This window comes from Nyctibius grandis, chromosome 33, assembly GCF_013368605.1.
Source record: "Nyctibius grandis isolate bNycGra1 chromosome 33, bNycGra1.pri, whole genome shotgun sequence".
In the NCBI taxonomy this organism is placed as follows: Eukaryota; Metazoa; Chordata; class Aves; order Nyctibiiformes; family Nyctibiidae; genus Nyctibius; species Nyctibius grandis.
In genome coordinates, this window is record NC_090690.1 from 143,814 (window position 1) to 170,666 (window position 26,853).

General features: G+C 54.3%; 1 protein-coding gene and 1 long non-coding RNA gene across 7 annotated transcripts in view; one reads left to right on the forward strand and one right to left on the reverse strand.

Annotated features, from left to right (window-relative positions):
• ANK1 (ankyrin 1) overlaps window positions 1–26,853 on the forward strand; it is a 61,467-nt gene that overhangs the window by 18,279 nt on the left and 16,335 nt on the right. For 4 of the 6 annotated variants that reach the window (XM_068421583.1, XM_068421588.1, XM_068421585.1 and 1 more), the window contains exons 2-21: window positions 12,920–13,021; window positions 17,719–17,817; window positions 18,916–19,014; window positions 19,718–19,816; window positions 19,930–20,115; window positions 20,254–20,352; window positions 20,941–21,039; window positions 21,380–21,478; window positions 21,932–22,129; window positions 22,204–22,302; window positions 22,687–22,785; window positions 23,039–23,137; window positions 23,328–23,525; window positions 23,701–23,799; window positions 23,889–23,987; window positions 25,104–25,301; window positions 25,529–25,627; window positions 26,030–26,128; window positions 26,450–26,548; window positions 26,653–26,745. In XM_068421583.1, the coding sequence (XP_068277684.1) occupies window positions 12,920–13,021; window positions 17,719–17,817; window positions 18,916–19,014; window positions 19,718–19,816; window positions 19,930–20,115; window positions 20,254–20,352; window positions 20,941–21,039; window positions 21,380–21,478; window positions 21,932–22,129; window positions 22,204–22,302; window positions 22,687–22,785; window positions 23,039–23,137; window positions 23,328–23,525; window positions 23,701–23,799; window positions 23,889–23,987; window positions 25,104–25,301; window positions 25,529–25,627; window positions 26,030–26,128; window positions 26,450–26,548; window positions 26,653–26,745 (2,361 nt within the window). Of the gene's footprint in view, window positions 1–4,608; window positions 4,714–10,450; window positions 10,838–12,919; window positions 13,022–17,718; window positions 17,818–18,915; window positions 19,015–19,717; window positions 19,817–19,929; window positions 20,116–20,253; window positions 20,353–20,940; window positions 21,040–21,379; window positions 21,479–21,931; window positions 22,130–22,203; window positions 22,303–22,686; window positions 22,786–23,038; window positions 23,138–23,327; window positions 23,526–23,700; window positions 23,800–23,888; window positions 23,988–25,103; window positions 25,302–25,528; window positions 25,628–26,029; window positions 26,129–26,449; window positions 26,549–26,652; window positions 26,746–26,853 lie in introns of those variants that run through there. The other 2 variants (XM_068421586.1, XM_068421584.1) reach the window with 2 other exon arrangements.
• LOC137675466 (uncharacterized) lies at window positions 8,703–11,202 on the reverse strand. Its single transcript, XR_011049960.1, has 3 exons — window positions 10,716–11,202; window positions 10,453–10,597; window positions 8,703–9,297 (listed from the first exon to the last, which is right to left on the reverse strand). It is a non-coding gene; the product is annotated as an uncharacterized lncRNA (long non-coding RNA).

A 26,853-nucleotide genomic window follows, 5' to 3' on the forward strand; every position in this document is an offset into this window, starting at 1 on the left:
CTAAGGATTTAAATTATTCAGCTTCTGTTGCTGACTCAACTTTAAAACTGCATTCACATTTCCTAGTACAACAGCTTGTTGACCAGAACCAGGGAGCCTGGCTGCTCCTTGGAGCCTCAGCAAGTGACAGGAGCACAGGGAGTGTTTTCCTCTGTAAGCAGAAAGGGGACGTGCTGGAGTAAGGTGAACCCCTAGCGTACTTTTGTCCTTGTACCGGGAGGGCACAGTGAGTGCTCAGAGAGGAGCTACTCTCCTTCAGTGACTTCAGCCCTGGCATCATTTCTCAAACTGCTGAACGCAGGAAGGGCTGCACTTCATTCCCTGAGCAAAAGCACACGCAGTTTCCTCAAAATATTGAAGCCCACTGTTAAAGTAAGTTATTTACTCTTCTCCAAGGTAATGTGTTTAATGTTCTCTGCTGCGCACACTACACTCCCTGTTCCCTTAATTGAAAGGAAAAGAACAGCTGAGGACAGACTAGCAGCAGCCAGTGAAGTGTCTGGTGCACGGAGATTACTTCTCTAGTTACATGGAAGATAACAACACAGAGGAAGGAGCCTTGCATTCCATCACAGCTACATCATAGTGCAATTAAAGAGCTTCTCCAAAGGTCAGAGGCAGAACTTTGTATCTTGAAAAAACAAAACTCTTTGTAGATGAAGTATTTTTCTTTAGAGACCTCCTCTTCCTTCTAAGTTTCTCTCTGCCCCAGTGACTGTCTGCGGTTGCTACTGGAATTAAATGTTTTTATCTCGGGTATAAACCTGGAATGCAGTGGCACTGAGGCACCAGGGTTGCCGAGTCTCATCCCAGGAGCCACCTCAGGACAGCAGAGGGAGAAATTATTTTTCGTGTGGGTATGACAGGTATTATAGCATCCAGGGAACAGCACTTAAGACAATACTGGAACCCTGGCTCACAGAAATCCCCTGAAGCCCATGGGGGTGCACAGTGGCCTAAGTGGGAGTTGACAGCTGTAACTCTTGGCCACTTTTCTCAACATGAGTTTGCTCTTTCTTAGAGAGTATTCCTGTTGTATCCATTGTAAATAATTTCCCTTTGCAGAGCTCCAGTTTAACTCTGTGTTAGCTTTTGTGGGTGCAACGTGACACTGACCTGTACAATCTTAGAGGCCTCTAAGGGGACATTGATATGCTCAGATGTCACTAAGGAGAGGACACAGTATAAAATCTTAGCGAATGAGTAACCCAGCCAATCTCAGTTCAGGCTCTGGAAACAGGTAAGTGTTAAGGAACTGCCAGAGACCTTAGTCTTTTGAGGTGTTTCCATGGAAATGGAAAGAGCTCTTGGGATTAAGAGCTATTAATTTATTAGAGCTGTATTTGTTATTTTTCAAGCTCTTCCAGGCTCTGATTTCTCAGACAGGATTGTGCCCACACTGTTGGTTTCTCCAGAACTGTGAGCTGTGTCAAAGATGTTACTGTTAGGTATAACAGGCAAGATAACAGTGACAAACTGCTAGTAAAACAAGTTGCTCTAGGGTGTTAGTTTTCAGCACTGACACATGCAACTCACTTGTCTGCAGTTAGATAGGGGGAACTTCAGAGATGCCTCAGGTGAGGTGGTAATGAATTAATGAGACCTAGTAGAGGGATCAGTGGGAAGTGTTCAGAAAAACATGATTAACAAGGGACAACAATTAATGTAGCAAAGAGACCAGTTACCTTAGAGATGGAGCCTGCACCAGCTCCACAAACAGCCAAGGAAAGAAATGGTTATTAGTATATTACATATTTCAATGCAAAGCGCTCAGTTCTTCCCCTTCTTCAGGGGGAGGGAGGAAGCAGGCACGTACCTGCTACCTTGCAGGACTGTTCGCTCATGCTCCGGCAATCGCCTTCATTTCTAGAGCGACAGAAATGTGACTGATAGTAGAATTAACCTGTGAGCTCCATACAGTTGCCTCAAGACAGATATCTAGTGCCCTGTGATATGCCCATCTGCCTCAGCTGCTGATCTGTGGGTCTGCTACAGTCCAGTATCTGCCAGCCCATGTGGATGTTACTGATAGCCTGGGGTACCTCAGTGACCTGAGCTCCTGCTGCCTCCAGGCACCTCCTCTGAGGTATGGAGAAGTTGCTGGAGGACTATTTGCAGGCAAAACTCCAGATCTCAGTGGGGGAGCAAAGGCTTTGTGGCTTGGCCAGGCTTGCCAGGACCGTGCCTGCTGGTAATGTTTCTCAGTCGCTCAGAGGAGCTCAGACCTGCAAACAGCCCTGTCAGAGGCTCTTGGATTTAGGCATTTTTCTCATTTCTCACAGCTGCAGAAGGGCTCTGCCTCAGTGGTGGGGACCTGGGGCAATTCTTTCTTACCACCCACCATGTGACGTGTAGGCATGTGCCAAAGCACTCTGTGGTTGCCATTACAGCACCCCACAGTAACCGCAGGTATTTCCTGCTCTGCACACAGTCACAGGGTTTCCCTCCTTCAGATGTGCTGTGGCTGTGGGTGTACGATGTGCATGAGGGAATCCTGGGCTGCAGCCAGAAGGTGAGCGCCATGTCCCCTCCTCCACTGTGCAAGGCTCACCTCTCCACCCACATGGGGAGGACGTGGCACCACTGGATAGCTGAAAATCAGTAGGACTGAGCCAGTCTGACACTGCTCGTCCCTTGAAGCCAAAGGGGTTGCCACCCCAGAGGTTATCCCATCCCTGAGTGTGCCTGTAATGGATTTGTGAAAGTCACTGCTGCTGGTGCCAGAGGCTGCACAAATCAAAGGTAAATCCTAGTCCCTGACTGAGAGAGCTCTCGCAACAGAAGTGGGGGGGCACCCATTCAGCAAACAGGTGGAGCAATCTCATGGGCATTTTTACACTGCTTTTCCCTGAGGTGTGGTAGGAGGTAAGCCCAAATGTATTGGAGGGCACAAGTCTTGTTTCTAGGGCTTTGTCAAGTGTGTATGTTATCCCGGTGGCTGCAGGACCTGGAGAAAGTTTGCATTATGCTGAGGCAGGAACTTTGAATAGGCTCATAAGCTCTGGCTGGTAAGGCCCTGTCTTCAGGGTGCAGAGGATGTGTATTTGCATTCAGGACATGCAGTTATGCAGGGGGGGAGAAAAAAGCAGGATCTGAGACATTGATGATGTTGCTTTGTAGGTTCAGAGCAGCAACACTTTTTAGAGCAAATGTAATGTGCCAGCCAGCACTTGCAGTGCCTGTGCTTTTGACAATTAACATTTGAGCTCTAGCTGGAGGTGAAGTCTATTATAGCTCAAATACCAGAGGGATCCCAGACTTCCAGGGAAGTGCTGAATTGCACTGGACAAGGGGAATGTGTTTTCCTTAGACTGAGGTAAGGACTCTGCTTTGCTCTAATGCTTCAACGTGACCTTTACTCAGTATAAAAAATCTCAGTTCTATGTAATGCAAAGCATTTTTCCATCCTAACAGGTTCTCTTGATCTACTTTTCCCACCTCTCAGCTGATCGACTCTTTCCCAGTGGTGGGCTGGGCTGTTTTATAGGCGTTCCCTAGGGAGATACAGCTGGCAGAGCTGCTGTTTTTTTCTCATATTTATCTGTATGCTGCCCAGGCCTTTCCAGGTGTGACCACCTCACAGCCTTGCATTCACTGGTTTGGCCCCAGTGCCTGGGAGGAAGTGCCTTGGCCGCCTTGAACCTGTAATTGGCAAAAAGGGCCAGCTGAATGGTAGCTAGAAATAGAAGCCAAGCCGTGCGGCTCCCCTGCGATCCTCCAGTGCTTTGTCAAGATGGCCTCAGTTTAGTGTCTGCATCCTAGATGGGGTTAGCAAAACAGTAGCAGAAGGATGCCTCCTGCCAGCCAGGAGTGCCAGGTGAGCATCGCCCTGTGGTATGTCACCCTGAGCCTGAGCACGAGGAGAGGGTGGGACGGGAGCGGTCTCCAGGAGGTCTGTTCCTTTGAACAATTGGTGTGACTCCCTTGCGTGTCTTTCAGAGAGGGCATGCACCAACCACTGTGGACCCCTTGCCTTCTTGCTGCAAGCAAGGATCTCCTGAAGGGATGCTGGAGCAGGAGTCTGCAGTGCAGGTAGAAGGGGGGAAGGGGCGCGTTCGTTGTATTGCAGTAGGCTCCAGGCCCTGCAAAGGGCCTGGAGCTGCTGTCACTAGATCTCATTTGCCACTTCAGTTCCATCTTGGTGTCCTTCATTTGGGACTGTGCCCAGCCAAGATCTGCAGAGACCAGTGAACAATCTGGGGTCTTCTGCTAGCTACCTCTGGCCCAGCCTGCTTTGTGCAGCACAAACCAAGAGATGGAGTGGTTCTGGCCACAGAGCTGTTTTATTTTGCTTTGTATTTATTTCTGAAGTTTAATCTTCCCTTGTACTGTTTGAAGAGCAGGGTTCACGCACATGGGCTCCTCCCTGTTTACAGCTCACAGATATGTTTTGAATCAAGCGTGCCTTGGGTATGACACTCACTAAATGCTTCGTGTCCAGCCTGGCAGCTCTCCCCAAGCCCCTGACGTGGGACAACCTGTAATCTCCAGACTCCAGGCAGGAGCCTCCCTGTTGTGCCGGCATGGAGGCAGGCAAGTGTGAGTGGTGATAGGGTGCAGTCCTGCTGCTGATAAACCTCTTCCAGACTGGCTGCTCACACTTGGTTTGGCTGCCACATTCAGTGAATGTGGGCTGATCAGAGCTGCAGACCCTGGCTGTCCAGGGTGAGGTGACTTTCTCCTGCAGCGATGCCACGCCTGCATTACTTGAGGGTGAGTACTTGGGCATGGTAAGGGGCTCACTGAGCAGCACTGGGGGAGAGGAATTAGGTCAGTTCTCAGGGTGTCGGTTTGCACGTGGGAGTTTAGGTATATCCTGGTCAGTAACATGAACTTAAGTCTGGTCCAGAGAAAACGGCCCTTGTCCCCAAAAGATTGCAGCTAAATGGACCATAGAATGGCCAGGAAGGGTTTGCTGCCCTTCTTAGGTCACTGGGAACTTGCCTAAGGCCATTCTGGGAGCCAGTGGCAGAGCCTGGCATTGAATCCAGAATGGCTAGGTCCCTCTGGTGCTGTGCGCACCTCGTCCTTCTCACCGCTGCTTTGTTGGCAGAAGGGAAGTGCCCCCAAGTGTTGTTTCTTTGTGGAATTGTAATGGTAAATGTTGATTTTTGTGTTATCATCTTTCTTATTTTACCCACCCGAAGCTCTGGGACAGGTGCACAGGATGACGTTTCTTCCTAGGCACAGTGCTGTGCTAGCTCTACTGAGGAGCAGGTGGCTGTGCTGCTACGGCTTTGCTCGCGTGTCCTCACCAGGGATCAGCTGGCAGAGATATATTGCCTGTGCTTCAGGTGCTTTCCTGTCAATGCTTTCTTCCCTGCATGGCTTCCGGAGGCTGCACCCCCAGCGCTGGCCAGACCAGCCTGGCTGAACGCTGCTAGCAGTAGGTCTGTTGCAGCCGTGGTGCAGGGACTCTACTGCGATTCCTCACAGCGTGCAGATCCTAGCAGAAAGCTCCGTTCCCAGAGCTTTTGCTCGTGCAGGCAGGCAAAGCAGGCGTGGACTAGCCCTGCTGAAGCAGAGGTAGAGAATGAGTCAGAACAGACTGCAGAAATTAGGAAAAGTTTATAAGCGTCACTAGAAAAGAGAAGAAAATTTCTCCACATGGCACCGGGGAAGACCCTGATGGCACGGTCTGGACTCCAGCGCATCTCCTGAGTGCAAGAGCACTGCCCAGAGCCCAGGGCAGGCTGGAGTCTGGTCTGCAAGGTGTGCGTGAGTCCCTGGCTTCCATCAGGCAGGCTCAGAGCATGTCTCTGCTTACCGCTTTGCACTGACAACCTGCTAGAGCCCTCTCAAGTCCCCAGTGTTCACTGCACACACCTGCCTGAGCCAAGTAATTGTCCAAGGAAGGAAGTGCATTAGGAAAGTAGGAGATAAAAAAGCAGTTACAGTGCTGCTGCATCTCTCTCAGCAGCTGTAAACCCTGTTATGTTAGAAGAGGTGTAGTGCCTGAGCAAAAAGCTCCTGTGTATTGTCTTCAGTCACAGTCTATATATTTTCTGATGAGGTAAAAATAGCTTTTCTTTTTCAAGATATGCAGAGAGCAGAGGCTCCTGCTAACATCAAAGGAGAGTGACAGCTTTCCTCTGAGTGTGTGTGGCCTCAGCTGGCAGGAGCAGTAGCTGTGTTAATTCTTGCCTTGCTTTGACTCTGTGTGAAAGGAACAATGTCCTGGTCTCCAGCTCCCTGTTAAGACCTCTGGACCTCTCTCCACTCATTGCTGTGTGACCCAGCACTGTACTTCATTGGGGAAGTGATGGTTTCCAAATGACAGAAAAAGATCTTGATGCTGCTACTAGGAAATTCCATTAGTAGCAGGTGGGAACTGACAGAGGCAAGCTTTCATAGTTCTGTAGGCTGTAGCACCAGGGGATCCTTATCAAAAGGATCAGTCTGCTGTGCAGGGGCAGGTCCCAAGTCCTTGCTCAATGCAGATTAAGCTGTTTCTGATATCAGTCCTTCTCAGAGTCCTGAACCAGTTCCAGCTTCAGCAGCTAGCAAAGGGGACCTGTGAGGGGGGAAGGAAGGAGCCAAATGGCAACGCAGGTGATGTCTATATCTGAATATGCTCAGCAGGGACCGAGTTAACCTTGGCCCTGAACTGCACCACCAGTGACAATCCAGAACTACCTCTCCTGTTAAGAGAGCATAAAAATGGGCTTTCTGAAAGCTAATTACTCGTATGTAATGATGGAGGATTGCACGTGATGGAGGGGCCAGTCTGGTGCCTGCGCCTGAAAGCTTGCCCCCTCTTCAGTGCTTTCAAAACGCTAATTGACAAGTTGCCTCCCTTCCCACAAAATGGCCAGGGGCCCTCCTTTTGCTTTGGGATTTCTCCTCTGACAGTTGTGCTGAGTTCTCTTCCAGCTCTGTCAGCCCCTTGCCACAGGAACATGAGCAGATCTTTCATTTCCTGCATGCTCCGATTCACCTACTGCAAGAGGATTGGGCTCCCCCTTGCCTTCTGGTCTGGGGATCTCTGCTGGGCATATAAGCCATTGGCCTCTGTGGTATATGCCTTGCGGAGGCCTGGGGCTATTGTGAAATCTCCGCTCAGCAGAAAGGAGCATGGACAAAGGGTTTACTCAGGCTGGTGCATGAAATGAGATCAAACTCGCTTGCAGATGCCTTCCAGAGATGACCTCTTGTGCCTTGACTCTTATCAGTCCTATTAAGATCTGTGGACTTGTCCTAAATCACATGGGCAGAGGTGAGGATGATTAGAGAATAGAACTTGAACATATGGATTTATCTGTCTTAAATCATGTGGGCGGGGATGAGGATGATGAGAGAATAGAATTTGGGCATATGGATTTATCCTTTTATCTGATTAATTTTCTCGATGCTTTTGCTTTTGTCTTTCATCTGGGTTTGCAGTATGTGCCTGGTAGCCTGTTCTCTGTGCTCCCCTGGCTGCCTGCCTGAGGCTTTGCCACTATGGCCTCCCTGGAGATGCAGTGCTCTGCTGAATGCCGTCTTCTACTCAGGAGGCAGAAACCTGCCAGTGGGTTTTGTTTCCACTGCAGGTATCACTGAGAGTGTCAAGTTTGTGTGAATACAGATAGGAGAGAAAGTTCCTGTAAGGCGGACAGCGTGATTTATGTTTCTGGGCATTTTGAGTTGAATCTCTGATTCAGTTTTCCTGATCTTCCCTGATCATCTTAGAGAGACCCTAGGTGCCATCTTTGACTGCTCTTAATCTTAGCAGTTGTTTTAGTGTGTTTCCAGGACTGATATATTCTTCTCATCTGATGAGAAAGGATCCAGGTTATCACCTGCAGACCCGGGCACTTGATGTCTGCAAGGCAGGGAGATCCAAATGAGCTCTGGCTCTAGAGAATCCGCTAGGTTGGGCAATTGCTTAAAAGTGAACCACTACACTGATGTAAGGTTTTGCTGTCTCTGCTGGAAATAATGCCTCAAAGGTGAGGGTCATGCCCGCTACTGGACACAAGCCCACATGAGCAAAGAAATGTCAAAGCAAATGTCAAGGGCTGTTGCAAAGTTTATTGCACTACCTCCCCAGCTGGCAGGGCTGACCTTAGGTTCCAGCACCCTGGCACTAGCAACTGGAAGTGACCAGATGACCTCCTAGATGTGAGTCGGACCTTTCCACACCATCTAGGTAGGATACCCCTAGCAATATATGGCTTTGGGGCCAGGATTCAGGTTTGCATCTCACTGCAGGTCCTGGGGCTCTTTGGTTGTTGTGGTGATTGTGTGCTGCCCAGCCTGCCAAGTGTTTCCTTGCTGGACCTACTCTGTCCTCTGCTCCACGTCAGTCTGGCTCTGTTTCTCCCTGTTCACTGGCAGACTGGCCATGTACAGGAGGAAGTGTGTCTGCTTGGCAGGGCCAAAAGCTGCTGCTGCCTCCCCCAGGCAGGGCCAAATGGCAAAACTCTGCTTTCCCCTTAGCGGCAGCACATGCCTCTCGGAAGGGATTGTGGCCCTCCTGCTGCTGTTTCTCTGCTGTTCATGCAGTTTGCACATCCCAATTTGCAAGATTCCTCAGCTGACTTTGGTCCTAATGTATCCCAGAGAAAGGGTGGCACATGTTGCTCTTGATAAGGGGTTTTGAGAGAGTGTTAGAACAATGGAGCTGCAAACAGGTGCCTGCAGTGTGCGGAGCAGGAGCTGCTAAGCTCCTTGCTGGAAGGAGCACATGGCTTCCAAAGAATACAAAAGAGACAGGAGAGTTTGAAGATGCAGAGTTATCATTAGTGGCAAAATTCATGAGACAGCAGGAAGGATGTGTAGTGGTGTAACTGGGTGTAATTGCTTTCAAGATCTTTGTTGCAGAGCAGCCATAGGAAGCTTTTCATGCAGCAAAGCCTGCTGCTTCTCACTGGCAGTGTTTTCCAGTAGCTAGGCCTGGAAGACACGAGTGCCAGGGCTGGCAGGAGGGTGCCTGCCCCAAGGACAGTGTACATGGTCACCTTTCACAGGAGGACGCAATGTGAGACCCTCCCTTCCTTTATCAGTGATGTGCAGAAGGAGCTGGTGGGAACTCCTCCCTGGGTGGGAGTGAGAGCGAGACACTGCCAGAAGAGATTAAAGCAGGACTCTGACCACAGCCAGAAGACAGAGCAGGATTACTGAACCTCTGACTGCACCCCTTGAAATCCAGCCTGAGCCTCTGGTTTGGCAGAACTTCCCCTTTGCTCATTGCCTTAGCCATGGCTACAATGCAATGGACTTGGTCAGATCCAGGCTTCTCACGTTGGGGCGAAGAGGCTAGGACATTCATCTGGCGGCAGTGATGCTTTGTGAGCTGTGAGAGCAGGAAGACACCTGTGAATAGGAACAGAGGAAGTTACTAATGAGGGCCAGGAGAGGGAAAGGGAAAAATTTAGATTGTCAGCAAAAAAAGGGGAGCTTTTTCCTGAAAGAAAAGAAAGGCAAGGAGAATAGAAGCATAGTCCACTGTGCTGTGCTGTGTTTTTTAATTTAGAAGGTCTTGGAGCACTTTGCAAAGTCCAGATGTGAGGCTTCTCCCTCGGGGAATTGCTGGGAGCAGCTGCCTGACACTTCATAGCTTGAATGTCCACAAGCCTGTGGAGCATGACATCTGTGTGTAGGATTTAGCAGCCGTGTAAGAGTGCAAGAGGTACGCAATGGCAAGTGAGGCAGTTTATTTTCTCCCCTGGAATAGCTCCTTCCTGGAAAATTGCGAGGAAGGCAAAGGAGAATGGAAAGAAACACTACAAACTCCAAAGAAAGGAAAACTAGTAGAGGCAGACTCTGCACCTAGAAGCAGTTGCTGCAGATCCTGGGGCACGTGGATAGCAAGTGACTGCCTGTGCGTGTGTGTACAAATACCGGGGGGGGGGGGTGCATGTAGTATGCCCATGCTAAGCTTTGTGCTTATTAGTGGATGGTAACTATGCAATATGTGTGTGTGTCTGTGTTTGGGTACATCGCTGTTGCGCTGACTGGGATGTGTGTGTGTATCTTTTTGATATGCACATCTACTTGTGTCCATAGAGTCTCTGCATTTCTTGCTGTCGCTGCTCCCTTTTGCTGAAATTCAGGAGATGGCAGTGACCCAACCTGTACTTCAGTTCCCTGGCTAATCTAGTGTTGTCTTGATCTCTGTGACACCCTGAAGTAAAGCAAGCTGTTGTGAACGAACGCCCCGAGTGATAGGTAGGCAGTCCCAACATGCACACTGACATCAGAAGGGCAAGATGAGTGCCGATCTATTTCCTCTGCTTTTACCATTAGAGCTGAGCTATCCCTTTTCTGGCTGCGTGTGTTGTCTGGCTGCTGGTGCCTGATGCCCTGCATCTCTCTATGCATCTCTGAAGGGCGCTTGCTGAGCATGGGGAACAGAAGGGCGGTACTTCTGGAGCACTCGAGCCCCAGCACATTCTCCAAGGCCCTGGCCCCCAGCAGCCAGAGGGTTGGGAGCGAACCGTGACCGCTCTCCTCTGTGGCAGGAGTTACCTGTGAAATGCCAGACTTCTGGGCATGTCTGTGGAGCTGATCTTTCTCTGCTGTTCCCAAGATGGTACCTGCAGCTCTGACCCACTCCCTGCACTTGGCAGCAGTCATCTGCTTTCCGGAGGCGGCTTGGTATTAAATATCCTGTCTGACACAATAATGGAGAGAAAACGAACAAATTCCATTAGCGGCTGGCGATCGCTGCGGGGTCTGCGTTGGAGCGAGGAGGGAGCCTGTATTTTTAGATAGAGCGCGATGTAACTTACTGGCTCTCTCAAAGCTGGGGAGTAGATAACCAAGGAGGGAGAGAGGGGACACCAGGCTCAGGTTTCAGCTGAAGTGCCGGACTATGGCAGCACGAAAGGGCAGGTCCGGTCCAGAAGTGGCTGTGAGTATACAATGTACTTCTTCGTGCCCACAGAGACCTCCGCTTTGCTTTTCTGCTTGCTTTCTGCCTGTAGTCTCTGCTGCTGGGTGTGCTGGGGCTTCGGGAGCCCCTTTGCTGCTGGAGCCTGTAGAGTTTTACCATTTTAATCTTCACAGCTCCATGTGTGTCCCATGGGTGGGAGAGCCTGGCTGAGCTGTGCTTTGACTTTCCAAGGGGATTGCTGTCGAAGGTCTGTGCCCTGGCTGGCATGCCAGCAGCATAGCTGAGGTGCTGCCCTGTCATTGATCCTGACCTGAGATGCAGAGGCTTCTAGCAGGGTCTGGAGTTGGAAAAGCTGTTTGCGTTCAAACTGTTGCTTGAAGCTCTCAGTGTTTCCTCGCTAGACTCCAGACAGCACGCAGGGCTCAGAGCGCAAACGTGCACTTCTAAGCACAGAGCTGTTGCTGCCTTCTGCCCCTTAGAGTAGATCATCCTGTACGAGCAGAGCACTGAGGCACCATGTCGTGTCTCCTCTGTGCTCACAGCCCTCCACAAAGCCGGCAGCTCTGCTGTGAACCTGGGGGCTCTTCCCAGTGGACAGGGCTCTCCTCTGAGGTGGTAGCAAGCGGAGCCAGCTGGCACAGGAGGTCATGCGATCAGCACGTGTTCACCCCGCACGCGGAGGCTGCGTGCCGGGACAGGGGCATGGTGGTGCTGCCCTCCACCACCTGTCCCTCTGACCCCATGGGCTGCCCCAGAAGGGGCCATGGCACCTGGCCACTGCCGCGGGAGCCCGGGCTGAGTTCTGCAGGGTGTGCCTGGCACCGTGGGGGCCAGGACACCCTCTCTGTGGGCCTGCCTTCTGCAGGGGGTAGCAGGGCAATGGGCCCAGGACATGGCTACGTTTCCCTGGGGTAGGAGGGCTGGGCAGAAAGGATGGGTTGGGGGAGGCAGATGGAGGAGAGCAGAAGGCAGCTGAGTTTTGCTGCTCCAAAGTCCAAACGCAAATGGCTGAGGCTGCAAAGAGAAGGGCAGAGAGGAGCCCTGAACCCACATGGTGCATCATCCTGCCTAGGTCTGACTCCACTGCTGTCTTCTGGGGCCGTGCTGCTTCCAGCTCCTGTCCAGGAGCTTCCTAATCCTGGGTGCTCCCCCACAGCCAGGCTGTGGGCACTACACAATGGCATGGGACGGCAGGATGCAGGCTCTCGTAGCACAGGAGGTCCCTTCATCAGTCCCAGTGTGAGTGGTACAAGAGGGGTTCTGATTTTCTGTTGGAGCTGAAGGCAGAGGAGTGTGTCCTGCACCCCTAGGATGGTTGTCTCACGGCTCTGCTGCAGAGAGCCCTTTGGGCTGGACCTAGCCAGCAGGCACCAGTTTGTAGTTACCGGCCCAAGGTCCCAGCCTCACAGAGCCACATCGCTGCATTTCCACCCTGTTCTCCAGCTTTTGGTGAGCCATCCCATAGTCTTCATTTGCTGCCTTATACTGCTAAATAACGTTGCTCGAAGTATTGCTGTGCCTTGCCTGGGGTGGCTGTGTTTTAGTGGTGCGGGGAGGCGCTGCCTTGTTTCTGTTGGAAAAGAGTTTTGCGAATTTCCTGGCTGCAGGGTGCTCAGCTGGGGTCATCGTCCCTGGTGCCGGTACTCACTGCTGCGGCTCCCCAGCGGTTTCTGGAGGACAGCAGGGGTGGGCCCACCACAGCTGCACGCCAGGCCTCGTCCATCACCGCATTCTCTCAGCCAGGACACAGAGGCAATTCCTGGGCCAAGGGAGGCTGCCATGGTTGCAGGAGTCCCCTTAGAGTTTCCTCCCTACCCTGCCCGCAGTGCTGGGACGAGCTGCAGACCTCACGTGGCTCTCCTGCCCCATCATCTGGATGCTCTTCACTCGAGTCCAGGTCCCAGCCCTGCTTTTTCCTGTCTAATTTGGGGCACCTCAGTCTGTCCCAGTAGTTCCCACCTTGACCTGCCCCACCTCTGCCTTTTCTGCCTGGTCTCTGCAGTCATATTCTCTGCAACTGAGTGAAGAGCTGGCCCTGTGCTGGTGATGGGGGAGAACAGGGGGACCCTGAGTCTCATGCTTTTTCTTTCTTCCCCCAAGGCGGATGCTGCAACCAGTTTCTTGAGAGCTGCAAGATCCGGGAATCTGGACAAAGCCTTAGATCACCTCAGGAATGGGGTAGATATTAACACCTGTAACCAGGTAGGTGAAACCCACAGGGCTTCTGGTACCATCTCTGATTCATGTGAAAATGTGACATGCGGTGGCTCCCCCAGGCCCAGTGACAGTCACTATACCCCTTCCTTACACTGCTCCCATGGGATGGAGCATGGCTGCTCACTTGCTATGCTCTGCATAGCTGATTGGGAGCACCTGCCCTGATCCCACAGTCCTACCTGCCATGGAGCACATTATAAGTTGGCTGGTAGTAAGTTGCCTGGCAGAGGAAGTGTAAAAACTTTGTGGGAGAGGCTGCCAGTCCTGGCCCCACTCCTCTCCTGTGCCTAGCTCCTGATGAAGCGTCTGGGGGTGAGACAAAAGAGGTGCTGTGTTAGGTGGAGTGCAACGGCAACTTGGCTGTGCGGTGGTGATTTCCTGGGGATGATCCGCTCTGTAAAGGTATTCTGCAGTCTCCAGGCACATGTCTCCAGAGCTGTGGCATGCCCAGCTGAGGGGTAGGTGTGCACCAACCTATCAGAGCACAAAGCCGTGACTGCCAGCACAGTGGAGAGATGCTGGGGTGTGGAGTTGAGTGTCCTGGCAGACCCCATCCTCCTCTCACCTGCACCACCCCCTGGCAGGCTCCAGGCAGCCTGCAGCCCCTTGTCCCTGCCTGTGCCAGGCAGCTGGCACAGGAGCTGCTAGCCACAATTGAGCTCAGGGGAGAGGCCATGCAGGGCAGGCTGCAGCATGAGAGTGGTGCCTAGCTGGGGAGGCTTCCACAGCTGAGCTGGGTGGAATCAGGTCCTACGCTGGGGAGGAAAAATGGCTGACCAGAAGGCAGATCTGGACCAGTTGTCTTTGGGGCAGGGAGGGCAGCAATAGCTATAAACATCTGGGGAGCCTGGCAGTACTGGCTAGAGCATAACAAAGGGCATTAACAGATAAGCAGAGAGGGAGATGTGAGGCTCCTTTAGGATGACAAGCAGCTGAGACAGATGGAAGGGGCTCAGCTGCTTATCAGAGGGCAGAGCAGATAGCTGTGAAGAGTATAGCACAGTGGCTGAGATGTTGCTGGAACCACTCTTGGGGATATTGCCCTTGCCTGCAATGCTCAGGCTTTCAGATACGCAGAAGCTGCAGCTTAACACAAGTAGGGGGTGTTTGCAAAATGCCAGTCTTGGTGGCTTGGGAGGTGCTGGGCAGGTGGAGCCCCTCCTAGCCCAGAGCAGAGTCAGGTCTGCCCCAGGAAAGGAGAGCTGCAGGCACAGAGGAATTGTTTGCACATAATCGACAGAACATTTTGTATCTGTGTAGCTGCCAAATGCAAGTGGCTCAGCCTGAATCAGGGCAGGTGCTGTAGGGAGAGACTCAGGGGGCTTGGGCTGAGAGGGGGGGGACAGACAGACTGCACTGTCGACTGCTTTCCAGAGCAGTAGTGATGCTGGGGAGGCTGACTCAGCAGGTAGCTCAAATGTATATTCACCTCGTTCAGTATCAAGTCCCCAAACCAAGCATAGTTCAGACCTACTGCTTTGTGCACTGCCATGGCCAGTGCAGTTACTGCAGACAGGTTCCCCCAGGAAATGTCACCTTCTCCTTTTATGAATGATGGTATGGTGCAGGGATGCTGGGCTTCTGCAGGCCCCTGGGCACACTGCAGCTTGCATTCTCCTCTCTGGGACACTAGGTGAAGTTTGGGGAAAGCTCAGGAGATGCTCATTTTGTTCATCGCTGTATTATCTGGATTATGCATTCATAATCAGCATCCAGATACTCTCTCAAAGACTTCTGTCCTGGGGCTGTGTGGGGACATATGGGATTTAGATCAGAGGGGTCTTGGAGGGAGAAGAGGTAGAAAATTTTCAGTTTCAGAGTCGTTTGAAGATGAGCTTTCCCATGGGGTCCTGGTGGTGGGTTAGAGGCTCTGACCCCATAACCATTTTGGAGATGTACAGGGTTTGAAAAGAGGAGAGGCCATGTGACACACTCTTAGCACTGGGCTGCAGGACTTGGCTTGCACTCGGCACGGAGCAGGTCGCGTGCTTGCAACAGTATGAGGCACTTCTTTCAGTGATGTCTTTGCACTGGTTCCTGCCATCTCCCTGAAGTTAGATGGCACTTTGGGGTTTCCTTCTGAGGAATATCAGACCTGTGGGAAAGGTCCAACCTCACATGTCCTGTATAGAATAAAGAGGGATATATGTGGTCAGACCTATCCCACAGGCCCTGTATTCTTACTCAAGTGCAGAGACCTTGACATGCCATCTGATCTTCATCCCGCCGATTGCATCCCCTTCATTGCTGCCATCTGCATCAGTGTCTTCATCATCCCCCTCTCTCGTGTTTCGAATTCCTGTATGCTCCCGTCTCATCCATGAGGAGCTGGAGGCCTGAGGATGAGTGCACCTTGCTGCCAGGACCCTCGCCAGCGGGGAACGGCGCTGTGCTGGCACACGGGTGGCAGGAGACAGTCTCTGTTGGGGTGCCCAGTCGCAGTCCTGACGGGCAGTCAGGGCAGGGCCCTGCTTTGGTACAGGCTCAGTGCAAAGTCCTGCCTTTTGTGTTTTTCTGTAGGGCTGCGTTTGTCACATTGACAGCCAGCAACTGGGATTTCTGGGAAGTGTTTGCGGCACTTAGTGAGGGGAATACCGCACCTTTCAAATTAAGCACATCCTGTGCCGGTTTTGGGTCAGATGAGCTGTCGAGCCAAAGCAAATGTGCAAAACAGCCTGTATTGTTCCTGGAGCAGAAATATCGATGGGCCTCTGGGAAACGATCTTCTGCAAACATTGTACTTAATGCTGTAAGGCCAGGGAATAATGATTCCACACAGGTTTTCAGCATTCAAAAGGTTATTTATGAATCCCTTGCATAAAAGGGCGTACGTGCTGAGGAGAGCAACCGAGCATCTGTGGTCTTGCACTCCAGGCGTTTGTTGCGTGAGTGTAACCGAGAAAAAAGCGTGTGTGTCTGCGGCCATGTATCCAACTTGTGAGCTCACGAAGGTAAGGGTGTCAGTGACCATCTGTATGGGGTTGTGTAGGTGTGTCTTAGTCAAAGAAGCTGGGCTTGACCGAGGCAATGGGCTCAGCGTAGCCAGGCCTGGTTGGGGAGTGTTTCCTTTCGGTCGCTCTGTTCTGTGGGTGTTGCAGCATTCCCACTTCATTTTCCCTTGGAAGAAGGCCTTTTGTGCTTGAGGCTCTAGGGACTTTGGAGTTAGTGTGCTGAGGAAGCCTGTGGATTTTTAGGTTTTTGCTCTTTGTGCTGTAATCAGAGTTGAGTGCTTTGAGTGAGAGAGGGTGGAAAACCTTTTTTCAGTATGATAACACTCTTGAAGCTGTTCTAAGTTTAACTGGAGTGTTGAGGGCTGGAACTGGAGCCTCCCCGGGCATTTTCTCCTCCCCTACCTATATTTGGGTGGGGATGAAGCAAGTCTGTGCAGTGACCTTCCAGTACACTACAGGAGAGGAAACAGATGGTTGGGAGGTGGAGCACTTGGGCAGGACTGTGTGCTCCCAGGGAGCTGGCGTCTCTCTTTCATGTGACGGCATTGTGTAGGGGTGAGTAAACATAGTGCATCCACCTGGGAGAAGTGAGGGACAAGGGAATGTTGCCTTATGGGGAAAAAGTGACATCTGAAATTGCCTGCAAGTATTTAACCTCTTTGTCAGCAAATATCCCAGCCCTTTTGTTGACATCTGGGAAGCAGAAAAGGATGTCAGAAATAAGGGAGCAGAAGCTGTCTTAGCAGCCTCTAGGGTGCTGACTGGCCTGACACCTCCTTCTGACAGCCCAGGGATGCTAAAAGGGCACTGGCCAGCCAGGTTCCATGTGTAGGAAAAAGGCGAGCTAAACTGGGGCACATGCAGAGATGTTCCGGAGAAGTCACTTCAGTTGTCCGGGAGCTTCCTGGAACTCTGAGCTTAGGAGTGGCACAGCCGACTCTTTCTCTGCACCCATTATTGCAGCTAAACTCTGAGGGAGCAAAGCCGACCCTCTGCTGAGCATGGGCTGCAGCATAGGGCTGTTGGTAGGCAGTCTACAAAGCCAGGAGGAAGCCAGCTGCGGGACTGGAAGCTCCTGAACTGTTGTGAATTAAATTTGGCTACCGCTTAACCAAATCATTGCCCCAGGCAGAGCTTCTCACTGCACTTCTGTCTGTGTAAATGTTAAAGTTTAAGGTTTGTATGCACGCTTGCACAGCAGCTCTGGTGCATCCTCACTCCGGGCCATACACAAAAAACTCAGCTCTATGCTTTAGGTTTGAAAAGCCTGACTGCAGGCAGGCGATCACAGGGAGGGGCACCCCAAGGAAAGTCACTTGAGCAAAGACAGGAGTTGACATCAGGGATATGTCATGAGCAGGGAGGACTGAAACAGTGCCTGTGGTGCCAAACACACACACACTGATCTGTGGTGCCTCCTGTCCATAGGAAGTCATTTACGGGGGCTGTATGTTTTGCTCATGGAGAAACCTCCAGCATCAGTCAGCAACTCGGCATTCAGCTGCTTGCAGTTGCCCTGGCAGCGTGAAGCTATCCATGGCTGTTGTGCTGGATGCCAGTGCAGGGCTTGAGGGCAAGACAACGGCTCCTGCTCCCACCAGCCTGGACTTTCTTCAGTGTTGGCCAAGTGCCCACAGTCATGTCTGCACAGGAGCTCAGAGTAGGGGGTTCCCCAGAGAGCCCCAGCCCAGCAGGTGACTAATGCCCCTCTTCTGCCTTTGCTTCCTCCAGAACGGGCTTAATGCCTTGCACCTCGCCTCCAAGGAGGGCCACGTGAAAATGGTGGTGGAGCTGCTGCACAAGGAGATCGTTTTGGAGACAATGACCAAGGTGAGGACAAGGGAGTCTGGTCACATTAGTCACAACTCCACACCCTGCCGTTGCTGCCAGGCACACCAGCAGTAGCTGAGCAGTGAATCACGCCATTTGCTTTCAGCGTCTGGAAGGGCTGTGCTGGAGGCAGTGCTGCTAGGCTGGGGCCTGGGGACTAGGCTCTGATTTCAGCACAGTCAAAGCCCTGATGGGCACTTCCAGGTGGGTGGGAGGTTCCTCTCCATCCATGCCCCCCCCTGTTGGGGCCATGGGGGCTACTGTGAACTCAAGAGGGGAGTAACAGAAGCCACAACATGTGCTAGTGCTGTCTTTACTCATATCTCCTCCCAGCACTGGCTGCTGGCTCAGGTTGGCCCTCGCTGTCCCAGGGCAGCCTCTGCATGCTGCAACACTGAGATGACCTTGGTACCGTTGTCACAAGCCTGGAGAGCTCTGGTGCTCCGTAAACAACTTATCATTCTCTCCTTGCATTGCCATGGTGGGGTGTGGTTCCTGCTCGGTGACAAGCAAGACAACGGCACAAGCAAGCAGGGCTGACAAACGAGCAGCCTCCAGCACTGTCTGAAGGGCTGTGAGAGCAGGAGGGGGCCTGCCTTGCCACCTGCCCAGTGCTCTGGCAGGGCTCAGGGCGCGGAGCAGAGTCTGGCATTCTGCCATACCACCCAAAGGCACAAGTCTGAAGAGCCTGTGTCTGCATTTTCCAGCCTGCTTATCATCCCTTAGCTCTGCTGGGATGCCTTGGCTACCAGGGCGCACACTGCAGTTTTGCCGGAAGAATGCCAGCTCAGCTCCCCCATCCTCCCTTGCCTCCTCGTCTCTCGGTGCTGGAGGTACATGGAGTTTGACAATGCATACAGCTTTTGCTGCCAGTAACTTCATGGGAAAGATGAAATCACTCTTTTCCCTGGCCAGCAAATGTGAAGGGTAGCTGCCTGGTCTGTAGCAGGGCTGGGGCATGGAGCAAGGGCTGTGTGGCCCCACAGGCTTCCCCTGGCCAGCTGCTCTGTTTGCACGTGTGTTAGCACGTCAGGCCCATGTTTCCCCGGCATCCTAGGCTGCTTCAGCCCCTGAGCGCTGCCCTGTGGTGTCTTTCAGAAGGGAAACACAGCCCTGCACATTGCTGCCCTGGCTGGACAACAGGACGTGGTCCGGGAACTGGTGAAATACGGGGCCAATGTCAATGCGCAGTCACAGGTAGAGTGGCCTGGGCTGGGGTGGGAAAAGCACCCAGCATGCATGATGGTGGTGTCCTCACGGTGGGAACTGTGCCCAGCCATGGGCATTTCAGCAGCCCTTTACAGTTTCTCTCTAGTCCTGTTCAGGGGCAGGGATTGCTCTGCCAGACTCCTGAAAGAAGACAAGTGTGCGAGTGCTGGGGAGGAAGTCTCGAGGGATATGGGGAGACCAGCATGGTCTCTCTGCTGAGGGAGTCCATGGCAGCACACACAAGCACACTGAACTCATCTTGGGAGGGCTCACGGCCAATGCCTAGCTGGCACAGCCATGAGGTCTCCAGCAACCTCTGCAGCTCTGCACACTGTGCCTCCTTCGTTCTCTCTTTCTTGGGCCTGGTGGGGCTGCAAGCTCTTCAGCTTTTGCCTGGTGGGAGAAATGTCCCTGAAGCAAGGGAGAGTAGTGGCAGTGAGTGGAAGGCAGTGTCTCCTGTGTTGACTGTTGTCAAGCATCCCCTGGTTGTTTCTGGATGTGGGGAGCCTTGGGCTCCAGCTCTCTCTGATTACTCCACCATTGCCAGTTTTTGCCTTTTTCCCACTCACACTGTGTATACTTTTGCCCCAGTTCAGTGAGCTGGGGATGTGGGTGTTGATGGGATGTAAGTCTGCAAGGAGCCTAAGAAACTAGAAGAGTTGTGTTGATGTGCATGGCCCTGTGTTTGCAGAAAGGCTTCACACCCCTCTACATGGCAGCGCAAGAAAACCACCTGGAAGTTGTCAAGTTCTTGCTGGAAAATGGAGCCAACCAGAATGTAGCCACAGAGGTGAGATCCTTGGGGAGGACCCTAGGGCCCTGCTTGTTGGAGCTGCTGTTGGATGTGCCAGGTGCTACCATGGCTCCTTGGCTTCCCCCCTCTCATCTGCCTCTCCTTGGCAGGACGGCTTCACACCACTAGCTGTGGCTCTGCAGCAAGGGCATGAGAACGTGGTTGCTCACCTTATCAACTATGGGACAAAGGGTAAGGTCCGGCTGCCTGCCCTGCACATTGCAGCCCGCAACGATGACACTCGCACAGCTGCCGTGCTGCTGCAGAATGACCCCAATGCTGATGTCCTCTCCAAGGTGTGTGGCTTTCCCATCCGGTCTCTGGGAATTTTCCCATATTCCCAGGGAGAACGGCAGCTTGGTATGCTGTATTTATCCATCCTTTCAGCAGGGAGCATGTATCTGGCTGGGCTGATCCCTCCTTCTTTTCCCTAGACTGGATTTACCCCCCTGCACATTGCAGCCCACTATGAGAATCTCAATGTGGCCCAATTACTGCTGAACCGTGGAGCCAGTGTCAACTTCACACCCCAGGTGAGTGCCAAGTGGGAAGGCTGCTGGTACTGGTACTGCTCCAGCACCAGAGGAGGATGCTGTGCCCCCTTTCCGTGTTAGTGCAGCAGCAGCTGCCAGGGTATGCTGGTGAGGTGGGACCATGCAGAAGGTAGCACGCTGATGCGTGTCTGGGGAGTTGCCATTAATAACCAGTGTGGGCCTTTTCTACTATGTCTCCCCTCTGTCGGATGCAGCCATGCATCCCTGGAAGCTCTTGGGACCTTGTGTCCAGGCTGAGGAAAACCTGGTGCTGTCGCTGCGGGGCAGAGCTTATAGCCCCTGCAGTTGGCTGCATCTTCCAGTCCCATGGGTGCAGCCAAATCCGTGAGATGGCACTTTCCTGTGAGCTCTGCGCAGCTTCTGTCCACAGCCTTTAGCTGCAGGCAGGAGCAGGTGCTCACCGTCTCTCCCAGTCCTGTGAAGCAAGCTGTTCCCCTGTGCCATCCCTGGGCAGAGATGTAGCTCTCCCCTGCCCTCTGTCCTTTGTTCGTCCCATGCCTCCTTGCAGCCCCGCGGGGGAAAGAGAAGGGGTTGCTCCCTCTAACAGTCTGCTGTTCCTTCTGTCAGAATGGGATCACTCCCCTGCACATAGCGTCCCGCCGGGGCAACATCATCATGGTACGGCTGCTGCTGGACCGTGGGGCCCAGATAGAGACAAGGACCAAGGTGAGACCGCTTCTGAATCACCAGCAAGTACATGCTCCCTCCCCGAGCTCCTTGTGTCCAGGGAGCACTGCAGTGTTGCACTGCCCTGTGCATACCCTGTGAACGTCTTGCTGGGTGTGTGAGGGAGGGTCCCTGGTGCCCTAAGGAGATGGACCAGGTTTTTTGCTGGTGCATGCAGAGGTGAGAGGAGGCTGCATGGCTACAGTGGGTGTGCCCTGGGGGCAGGCTCGGTTTTGCCTTATTTTGCAAACAAGTCTGAAGTCCCTGTTACTCTCCTGCCTGAGAGGAGCCCTGGCCTTCCTTGCCCATGCTGAGCCCTTGAACCCTTCTCTCTCATCAGGATGAGCTGACCCCTCTCCACTGTGCAGCTCGCAATGGACATGTGCGAATTGCAGAGATCCTGCTGGACCACGGGGCTCCCATTCAAGCCAAAACCAAGGTACCCATGGGACTCTGTGGGGCTGTGCTTGGTGCCAGGTCCCAGGGCAGCACAGGGAGGGTAACAAGCTGTGCACAGTTGCTGGATGCCACCTGTGGCTGGGCTGGGGCTGAGTTTTTGGCTTGCCAAGGGGCCAGGAGCTTCCCAACCTCTTCCTTGGCCCTAGCTGGAGCCCTTTGCCTGAGGGCTGCGTGCTTTAAAGGGACCAGCCCTGAGAGGGGATGGCCTGGGGACAGCCTGCCCCATGGCAGCAGCTCTTCAGGCCCTGCCCTCTGCTCAGCATTGCTCCCTGTAAGTCTCAGTGAGGGCTTTTGGGGCTCCTCTCTGGTAGCACCTTGGGGAACATGCTGTCTCTTCTGCCCCAGAGCTGTGGCCAGGGGAGCGAGGCAGGTCTGGGTGGGATGCCTGGTCCCCCTCGTGGCCCAGCCCTGAGGCCCTGCTCCACGGTCGCAGAACGGCTTGTCGCCGATCCACATGGCAGCGCAGGGCGACCACCTGGACTGCGTGCGCCTGCTCCTGCAGTACGGCGCCGAGATCGACGACATCACCCTGGACCACCTAACGCCGCTGCACGTGGCCGCACACTGCGGGCACCACCGGGTGGCCAAGCTGCTGGTGGAGAAGGGGGCCAAGCCCAACTCCCGAGCCCTGGTGAGTGAGGAGGGGCAGGCAGACTGGGGCGGGGGAGAGGGAGACTGTTCTCACAAATAACTGTCCACTTGCAGAATGGCTTCACACCCCTCCACATCGCCTGCAAGAAGAACCACATCCGAGTGATGGAGCTGCTGCTGAAGACGGGTGCCTCCATCGACGCAGTCACGGAGGTAGGTGGGCTGCAGCCCGGCCCCAGCTCTCCTGCTGCTGCCTGCGCAGAGCAGACAGTGCTGCAGGGGCTGATGGCCCTGTTGCCTCTGCTGGTACCCAGGCACCTTCCTCGTTGTGGCTTAGAGCTCTTTGCAGCTCAGGTCCTGTTGAGGCTGGCAGCATCTCCCCACAGCCTGCTCCCTGTGGGGCAGGGGGACTGCAGGGGAGGCAGCAGCTCTCCATGTTCCACTCAGCTCACCTGCCAGGCTGCTGGGGCCAGGCTGGGGACCCAGAGTTTGCCTCTGTGCTGGAGCGTGCCCCGGGGAGGCAGAGGAGGGGGCAGGAAGAGATGTTGGCAAGGTCATCAGCCCCCATCTTGACTCCTGGCCCCTTTCTCTCCATAGTCCGGCCTGACTCCCCTGCATGTGGCCGCCTTCATGGGGCACCTGCCTATTGTCAAGACCTTGCTGCAGCGTGGAGCTTCTCCTAATGTGTCCAATGTGGTGAGTCCCACTCTGGCTGGGGCTGTGGGAACTCAGCATGTGGGATCCAGCAGGAGGTGGGGATTGCCCAAGTCCTGCTCTTTCTACTCTCCTGAGCAATCCCTGTTGCCCCTCACTTTGTGCTGTCAAGAGGAACTGGTACGGGCCAGAAAAGGTTGTGGGCACTGCTCTCCTGTGCTCAGACCAGGGAAACAGCTGCAGGAAGGCATATCCCCTCCTACGGCCTCACCGCTTTATCCTGTCCTTGGTGCAGAAAGTGGAGACGCCTCTACACATGGCAGCCAGAGCTGGGCACATGGATGTGGCGAAGTACCTGCTGCAGAACAAAGCCAAAGCCAACGCCAAGGCCAAGGTAGATACAGAGAACCTGTGCGATAGTCCAGCTCTGGGAACAGCCAGTGCTGGTTTCTTCGCTCTTGCCTGCCCTGAGCCTGGCCTGCCAGGGGCTGTGCAACAGCAGGAAAAGGGCTGGGACTCCTTTGGCATGGCAAGCAAGAGACTGGTCCAGGTCTGCCAAAACAGCTTCTCTGCCTCCCTCGCAGGATGACCAGACTCCTCTGCACTGTGCTGCACGCATTGGCCACACAGGCATGGTCAAACTCCTGCTGGAGAACAACGCCGACCCCAACCTGGCCACAGCAGCGGGGCACACACCCCTGCACATCACTGCCAGAGAGGGGCACGTGGACACGGCCCTGGCCCTGCTGGAGAAGGGGGCCTTGCAGACCTGCATGACCAAGGTAGGCTGCTATGGCCACTGCTGCTGAAGGTGTGACCCAGCTGGGCCAAGGCTGGGCAGGCTGGTGGCACTGTGTCCCTGTCACAGGAGGGGCAGCCTCCTCCTATGCCGCAGCACGCGCCAGCGCTCTCCTCCTCATCCTTGTACACCCTGTGATGGGCTGCCTTTCTCCTCAGAAAGGATTTACCCCTCTCCACGTTGCAGCCAAGTATGGGAAGGTGGATGTGGCAGAGCTGCTACTGGCACATGATGCTCACCCCAATGCAGCAGGGAAGGTGAGTGCTGCTCCTGTGGCAGTGGGAGGAGTGATGTGGTACGGGGAGAGGCTCTGTCTCACCTGTCTGTGTCCTCTCCCCCTCCCCAGAACGGCCTGACCCCGCTGCATGTGGCTGTGCACCACAACAACCTGGAGATCGTCAAGCTGCTGCTTCCCAAGGGGAGCTCCCCGCACAGCTCAGCCTGGGTAAGGCTGGACTGCATGGCCCTGGGGATGTGGGGGTGTGTCATGTGTCCAATGCATGCCAGCCTGGGGCCAGCATTGCCCCTCAACTCTGACACTCAGGGAGTGTACAAGGGACCGATCACACCAGCCACTCCACGCTTGCTGCTCATCACTGCCCGAGCCTTGCGCCAGCACGTGGGGCAGGCAGGGCTGCCGGGCGGTCGTCCTGTTCCAGCAGACGGGCTGTGTCAGGGGTAGTCCCTGCTGGCAGCGTTGTGGCTGTTGCTTGGGGACATGTTTCCATGGCAAGCCCTGCTGAGCAGCACAGCAGTCTGGCAGGTTGGGAAACCACACATGAATGTTTGCATGCAGCTATGAAGCAGTGAGTCAGAAAACCCATGAGCTCGTGAGTCGCCCCGCTCTGCCTGGACGTGGGGAACATCTGCCCAAAGAGCAGACCAGCAGCCTCAGTTTCCACATTGTTTGCAGAAGCTGCATCCTCAGAACAGACAAGTGGCTGCTGGTGCAGGCCCTCCCCATCTGGCACTCCCCTCTCCCCCTGCGCAGGCTGCCGGCAGACGTGCTGGGCAGGCAGCGGGAGCAGCCGGTACCGGCGCCAATCCCCCGTTGGTCTGCGTCACTGACAGCCTGCGCGTCACCCTGGGCAGAGTGCGTCTGCCAGCTGCTTTGCTCCTGCAGCGTGGCAGCAAAGGCAGTGCTCAAGGCCCTGCAGCCTCTGCCTGAATACTAATCCTGCATATTGCAAGTTTTGCTCCACACCTCAGCCAGACATGTTCTAGGAGGTCTCTTGTCTGCCCTGGCCTCTCACAGCTCCAGGTGGCTGAACGCTGCTGTAGAAATTCATGTGTGGAGAGCTCCAGGACAGCCGATACCGGTCGAACCTGAAGCAGGTGGTCTTTGAAACCCCTGTGCTGACTTGGCTGGAAGAATGGGATTTGGCCTCAGCGTCAGGGCTAGTTGCTGTCAGGGAGATGGTTCGGGTGTGAGCCTGTGTCCCTGAGCTCTGGAGGCAACTAGGAAGGGCAGGCCTGGCCTGGAGAGGCAAGGTGGCCCCTTCTGTCCCTGCTGGTCTGCTCGGCAGGGGCCGAGCGCTGCAATGAGCCTCTCTCCTTGCAGAACGGGTACACCCCCCTGCACATTGCTGCCAAGCAGAACCAGATGGAGGTGGCCAGCAGCTTGCTGCAGTATGGGGCTTCTGCAAACGCGGAGTCTGTGCAGGGAGTCACTCCTCTACACCTGGCTTCCCAGGAGGGGCATGCGGACATGGTGGCACTGCTTTTCTCCAAACAAGCCAATGGCGACCTAGGCAACAAGGTAAGTTGTCCCAGCGCGTCCTGCCAGGCTGGAGGCAAACACCCCGTCAGGGAGTAGCAGACAGGGTGGTAGTCCAGGCCCTGGTGCCTCCCTGCATTTGGGCAGCAGTGTGCTTGCCAACAGCCCAGTGTCAGTTTGCCAGGTTGGAGACCTGACTTAGAGAGTCTCTGCTGATAGAGCTGCATTGATGGCCTTGCCACTGTGCTGAGACGTCCTCTTGTTTGCAGAGCGGCCTGACTCCTCTCCATCTCGTGGCCCAAGAGGGGCATGTGCCGGTTGCTGATGTTCTGGTGAAACACGGTGTCACACTGAATGCAACGACCAGGGTAAAGTAGCGCATTGACCATGGCTGCGGTGAAAAACATGTCGGGGAACTACCTCTAGGCCTGCTCCAGGAGGATCATTGCTTTTCTTTTTCTTTGTGCAAGTCTTCCCTCTCGCAGGCATCCTTACCATCTTGTCCGTGTCTTGGAGACTCTTCCTCCTCTTCCCCCCACCTCCCTGGAGGGATGATTCTTGCCTACTCCCACAGCTTGCCCGTGTACCCCCGGGCACAAAGGGGTGTGGTCTGCAGTGTGCCCTCTGCCCTGGTTGTAGGGTCTCAAGCAGCACCCACACGTGTCCCCCATCCTCCATCCATGGGGGCTTGCCCATGGGATGAGCATACCCAAGGCAGAAAGGCAGGAAGCACTGTTGAGGGCAGACTGAGACCTGGTCTTGTCTTTCAGATGGGCTACACCCCGCTGCATGTGGCCAGCCACTATGGGAACATCAAGCTGGTGAAGTTTTTGCTGCAGCACCAGGCTGACGTCAATGCCAAGACTAAGGTACAGAGATGTCCTGTGCTCCAAGGACCCTTCTGCCCCGGGCAACAGCATGCAGGTTGATGGGGAACGCTTAGCCTCCCTCCCTGCTTCCACTTCTTCCCCCCACATTGCTCCAAACCCTCCTGTCTCCATGGCTGGAAACTGCTGTAGTCTACCTACAACCCCGGGCAAGTGCTGCATTCTGCAGAGCACTTTGCTTACCCCAGAAAGGAAGGAGCTGCCCTGGTGCTCCAGGCATGAAGCACAGTGTGAAGCCCTGGGGCATTTCTGGGGCAGCAGACTCCCAGAACTGATAGCAGCACCCTCTGTCCTCCCCTGCAGCTGGGCTACACCCCTCTGCACCAAGCAGCGCAGCAGGGCCACACCGACGTTGTGACACTGCTGCTGAAGCACGGTGCCTCTCCCAATGAGATCAGCACAGTGAGTATGGCACTCGCCCGCACCTCCTTGCCCCATGGCGAGCTTGGGCACCTGCCCGGGCTTCCCTGGAGCTGCTGTTGACCCAGTCCTTCCTCCTTGCACAGAACGGCACCACTCCCCTGGCCATCGCAAAGCGGCTTGGCTACATTTCTGTCACAGACGTGCTCAAGATCGTCACAGAGCAAACTGACATCCCGGTGAGCCCCTGGGGACTTGGACCAGGACCTTGTGGAGGAGGGCTGGGGCTAGGAACAGCCAGGCAAAGGTCTGCTGAGTGCAGCTGGGCAGGGCCAGCACTGGCAGCT